This window comes from Anas acuta, chromosome 1, assembly GCF_963932015.1.
Source record: "Anas acuta chromosome 1, bAnaAcu1.1, whole genome shotgun sequence".
Lineage (NCBI taxonomy): Eukaryota > Metazoa > Chordata > Aves > Anseriformes > Anatidae > Anas > Anas acuta.
Genome location: NC_088979.1, coordinates 29971004 through 29977003, shown reverse-complemented (window position 1 = coordinate 29977003; position 6000 = coordinate 29971004). Strand labels below are relative to the sequence as shown.

General features: G+C 38.3%; 1 protein-coding gene across 6 annotated transcripts in view; it reads right to left on the bottom strand.

The window, feature by feature from the left end:
* Positions 1–335: 335 nt before the first annotated feature.
* The window catches only part of ZC3H13 (zinc finger CCCH-type containing 13), a 47276-nt gene continuing 41611 nt past the window's right edge, over positions 336–6000 (bottom strand). For all 6 annotated transcript variants that reach the window (XM_068675022.1, XM_068675001.1, XM_068675011.1 and 3 more), the window contains 3 exons: positions 4974–5174; positions 1424–1587; positions 336–821 (listed from right to left, as the gene is read on the bottom strand). In XM_068675022.1, the coding sequence (XP_068531123.1) occupies positions 651–821; positions 1424–1587; positions 4974–5174 (536 nt within the window). In that variant the 3' untranslated portion in view covers positions 336–650. The remainder of the gene's footprint in view (positions 822–1423; positions 1588–4973; positions 5175–6000) is intronic.

The window sequence follows — 6000 nt, the reverse complement described above, 5'->3', positions numbered from 1 at the left end:
TGTAAGCAGCAGGCATTTCCAAAATGCAGTGAGTCTCATAAATACAGACATCTAAAACTGGTCAGAAATCACTTCCTGAAAGGTTTTTCTTTCCATCTATCACACTAGATTTTTACATCCAGAAATTATCAGAGGAAATCACTGCTAAAGATACAGACCTAGAGCTTTGTCCAAATCCAGATTCACACCAGAGGCTACTGCAATAAGGAAAGGGATTTGAAAAGCAGAGGTAGACAAACTCCCAGGAAGCAAGCCACTTAGGAAATTCCAGACACCTGTGAAGGGTCTGCAGTGGTGGAGTACAAACCCATTTGCAATAAGGAAAGAGATACACAGACTGTTTTCTTCACTTTAATATCAGCTGGAGTTATAAACTGCTAAAACCAGACATCTTCACATTATTACACTTGATGCACCATAAAACAGGTTTTTGTTAGTGTAAGATTCATATTACAAAACTTGCAGAGAACTTCACACAGAAGTCTACTTTTTACCACTTTTATTCACAACCGAAATCCCCAATTCTTTTCTGTGTACAAACAGAGTCTTTCCTTCCATCTTCTACAGCTGCTTTCCAACCAACCAGTTCTAAACAGTACCAACACTGGGAACGGGATATCAACTAGAAAGAACTGCTGCGGTCGTTGGCTTTAAGACACACACACTTCTTGCTGGATAGCTGGCTGTGGAATTTTACTATCCTCTGTCTTTTCTTGCCCAGGAGCCTGGCACACAGTCTTGCGTTTGAATAACCGTAGACTCAACCGTAACAAGTCACTGTCCATGGCTGCAGGATTCGTGTAAGCTTGTTTTGTTGCACCCTATTGAAATTAAAATAAAAACCAAAAATAGTGGCTTTTAACGTGCAAGCTGAGAAATTAACATCAAGTATTTTCAATAATTACAGGTTTAATCATGCATATTCACTAGAAAATCTTCAAGAACTAAAGATTTTTCTACTAGCCTGCCAGAATACAAAACCTACTGTAGTATAAGAAATGGCTGAAGTATCTCTTGTTTTTGAAAAGAAAAGTATCTAAGTTCTTTTAACTTGGAAGAACAGAATCTTACAATTCTTATAAAAGTACATGGACTCTTAAGCAGGAAAATTATTCAACAGTTATACTTGAAAATGTATTTTAACCTATTACTTTGATTACATATTCTCTAAATGCAGAAAGCACCTCCAGAATTTAAATGCCACAATAAGGAATAGTTTAAGTCTCCATCTTAAATTAATGTCCCAGCTTAATGAAAACATAAAAACCCTACAATATTTCAGTAAGTCTGTTCTCCATTATTTAAAGGACTAGATCTGCTCCAGAATAAACAATTACTACTAAAATTACCACCCTAGACAAATGTTGTGCACAGTAGGACCTGTTTCCACATTTTAACCCAGCTCTGTAAGTGAACAACTTGCCTTTTCATTCTTCATTAGCTGCTTACGAATTGCAGAATCCCTTCTAAAGCACAGAGCTTTACAGCAAGGACCCAGATTACTGAGCAGACCCGCTCTCTCTTCTTTTCGTAGAAGTGCAGCCATGTTCAAGGCCCCCAGTTCATGTTCAAAAAGGTTTTCCGCATCTGCAAGGAAATGACATTTACAAAGATCAACAAACACACGGCATTTTGGAACTATAATATACAGTAATATGAATTTACTGGAGTTAAAAACAATCTTGCATGAGATTTAACAACTGCCTTGAAATTTTACTGTTGGTGTTTCTGCCTTTTAAACAACGCCAAGCTTTGGGGAAAAAAAAAAGGTATTGCAGCTTGTAGAAAAAATCAACAAATTCCTCACCATCTTTCGTAAGTATGGGTACACTTGGATGTAGCTGCAGCACTGGAAAGCAATATTGAGACAGCAATCACCAAGCTGCCTAAAAATCGAGTGAGAGCTCTGATGCAGAAGAGGGGATATCACTCATGATCAGACATATGAAGAAAGGTGTTTACTAGCACTAATCAAAAAGTGGTTAAAATTGTACTTCCCTGCAAAGAGTAGGACTGTACCAGTGTTAAAACAGGGTTTGTATAGCTAAGTAGGAGTGAAATATACACAATAACTCTTTTATCCATGGTGGTGAACCAGGAGAACAACTGAACAGATGCTAATAAGCTACTCCCTCCCTTTAGACTCACTTAAAGCATTAGCTAATAGTACTTAAAGCAGCAACACTAGGCCTTTAATACATTTATCAGAAGAATGTGTGCAGCTAGAACACATTAACCAAAGTTGCTTTTCAAGATGGATCCTGAGACAAATCTTGTTCTGTAACATCTTTTCTATGAAATGTTGACAAAGACCAAAAGACTGCGTATGGCGGGACTGCAGTATATTGACTTATAACCAATCCTTTCACAATAAATAAGAAGATACAATATGATTGAAAAAAAGATGGGAAGTTATGCAGTTAGTAGTCCAATCCAATCTTCTGTATTTAACACAGCACGTGGTTCTTAGCAGAGAATCGAATGCCTAACTGCAGACACCAGCAAACCTAGGGAAAATTTAGCAGCTAAAAGCAAAGATTGTAGTTTGGCAGAACACACCCAAGAGAGAGCAAGGACACCGCTTTAAACCACTGAAGTTGCGATGGAGCTGAGTATAATTAGTTTTCGAAGAAGGTGAAAAGAAACAAAAAAAAAGTTAGAAGACATCAGGGACAGGTTAAAGAACTGCACTGAAGTTATCCAGACAACCAGCACAAGTGAGACACAAAAAGGCCACTTCAAAGCTGACAGAAACTGCTTGCTTGTAGTGCCTATGTGCCAGGTGCTGAGCATATCTGACAACAAAATACTGTTTGATGCTCATCCTCAACTGCACACAACAGGCGAGGGCAAGTCAGATACAAGTCTCAATTCCATCACATACTATAACACATTCTTGTTTCCAAAGGAAATGAACACAAAAATCCCAGTAATAAGCCAGCACTTCCTTTTTTTCTGCATTTCAGAGTATTACCAGGAACTACTCATCCATAAATAAGAACAAAAAAGTGAACACCAGAATCAGGAATAAAACAGGGAAACAAAGACATGATATGACCACAAAGAAATCCAGAATGAAAGCACTGCATTTTCACTGCAACACAAACTGAATGCCTAGCTCAACGTCTTCATTTTTCAGGGCACCAAAATTTGTGCCTTATTTTAGAATACTCACATTATGGCTGTGTAATCACTATACAAGGAATCATCTCACCTAGCAGGAGATTACAGAGAAAATGCATGTGCTTGAAAGCAATACTGGCACTTCCACATGTACTAACTTTGATGAGTGAGAGACTGCACACGCTAAAGAGAAATTAACAGAGGCATTCAAGCTTCCTTCCTCTCCAGAGCAACGTTCTCCTGCATCTGAGCACACTTGAGACAACCCAGAGGCAGCGCTAGAGAGCCTCCTACTATCACCACTCCCCTGGACTTTGTTATTTCTAGAGAAGCATGCACAGACTGCTGAGGTTATTTCAGGCAGCGTATTAAATAGCCAGGTGGATTCTGCACTGCAGCTCCTTTTGAAGTATGCAGCAAAATTAAAGCTTAACAGAGAAAGACACAGTTCATAGCTTTACTATGTCAGACAGCTTGCATACTCGGGAAGATACAATAGTGCATCAATTACATCAGTTACTTAAATTCCTAAGCACAAGAGCTACAATTTTCTCTTAAGCTAGAAAAATGCTAATACTGCATGGAAATAACTAAGTGATCACTGCAAAATAGTCACTAATACCAAGCACACACCTCAAATTACGCTTTATAAGATGCATTTAAAATGTCTGCATAGAATTGGGCTTTAAAAGAAATGTAGGAGCAGTAGCAACTGACCATGATTAACAGTTATACGTTTCTAATGGCTCAAGCAAGCAGTGAAATTCATGAAGATTAACAGGGCTTGGAGAAGCAAGTTCATTTTTTTTTTTTCCCTCTCTACTGCTTGAAAGCAATCTTACTGTAAGGTTAACAAGACAACTGCACAAAGGGTAACGTTGCAAAGAATTAGAGTACTGTTGCAGGGTGTTTGGACAATGTTCCTGGAAATAGGGTTTGGGCTTGATGATCTTTGTGGGCCCCCTCCATCTCAGGATATTCTAGGTGTCATGCAAGAACTAGAATTCACAGAGTTAAAACAAAAACCTACTCCCTAAGACCAAGGACTCTACAGAAACTGTTATTTATAAGGCACACTTTTATCATATTTAGATCCTGAAATAATTTGCATAGGGATCTTATAGAGAGCAAATGTTTCATAGACCTAAGTAACAATTTTACCAAGTAAATTGTTGCAAGCAGCTCAGCTGGTTCCTGGGATGATCAGTACCCTCTCTCACACAAAAGCCCTACTTACCCTACACAGCTGCAGTGAATACCACTGGTTTAGTTCTTGCCCGTTCCATCCATCATGCATGTCTTAGGCCCACGTATTTTGACCCAGTGCTAGACCTGCATACTATTCATTTAATTTCTCACTTCTACTACATAATACACAAATTTCATTTGAGTTCTTCATTCTGAACCAGGAACTCCTACCTATGCATTCTGGAGAAGGTCTTCAGAAAGCAAGCAAGAGAATCTTCAGAGAAAATAAGAAATCCTATTTTTCCCCTCACACAGTTACTACTGGTTCACTGCAGAAGATCATTACCTCTCAAAATGTTGCCAACACACTGCAGGCCAGGCATTAATTCAAGATAGTCTTACAGAAGAATATTCCACTATGACAAAAAATGCTTAGGCAGTTCTTAAACGATCTCTCTAACACTGCTGGAACACTAATATGATTGATATACAGCTGTATTAGATGCCTGAATTTTTTACGCAATGGTCAGGATACACTTTCTATGGCCTGGAAACCTGGAATAATGAATTAGAACCTGTTTCATTAAGTATCTTTACAAAGTTTTCATTAAATATCTTTACTAAGAACAAAAAGACAGTTTAAACCCTGCAGAAATAATTACCTTTAGGTTTTTCTAATACTCTCTGGCAAGTCTCTTTAATTTTGGTGAAGAGTTCTGGTCCTGCCAATCGCTTGGAGATGCCAACTCTCAACATAACGGCCCCTGGTGTGAATTTTAAGAGCGCAGCCCCAGCCTCCCGTGGTTCTTTTGGCTGCTTTGGCATAAGACTGGACCAATCGACATCGATAACATCCACAGGATCTGTGAAAACATTGACAGAAAATGAGTTATCACATCATCATCTCCTACCACAGCTGATTAATTTAACATGCTGTAGACATTCCTGTCTTCTAAAAGCAATATACATTGGATGAACATCGTTCTGCAGTTCTCCAAGAGAGTTCCTTGGACACTTCAGATAAGAACATTCAAACTCACTTTGATTGGTGCTGAAAAGGGACATATAGTTCCTTAAAATATAAAGCTTCGTGGATTAAAATAACATTCTGTTTCACTTTGATCGTAATCACTTTGTGGAAGGCTGCTCAGACCCTGCTTAGACAGCAGATTTGGACAGAACCACTAACGTGCTACGATATATCCAAATTAAATACTTAAAAAACTGGCTATTCAACTCTGGATGCTGCTTTTTTCAAAGGAACGGTATATATTAGTCATTGAATAACCATACAACTGTGGGTGCGTATTTACTACATAAAATATGAACCCTGATCATGCAGCCCAGGTGACCTAGAAGATTCCATGTTTCCCAGTGCATTCAGGAAGCATTCAAGCAAGGACAAAAATCTGTTCCTAAAAATATCAGTTCCAAATAATGACCAGCTCCAAATGGGCTAACATTTGTAATCATTGATGTTCATTTATAACATTTATAAAACCAAAGCTGCTGCTTCTAGCTATAAACATAATAAATACTACTTCAAAATGAAGTTCCCAGGACTTTTTAGTTACCTCTGTACCTCACAGGCATACCCGACCATTATAGAAAAAATGAGAAATACTGAGGAGCACAAAAACAATGCTCTGAATTCACAACTACTCTACATTACAATACATTTTGAGACAG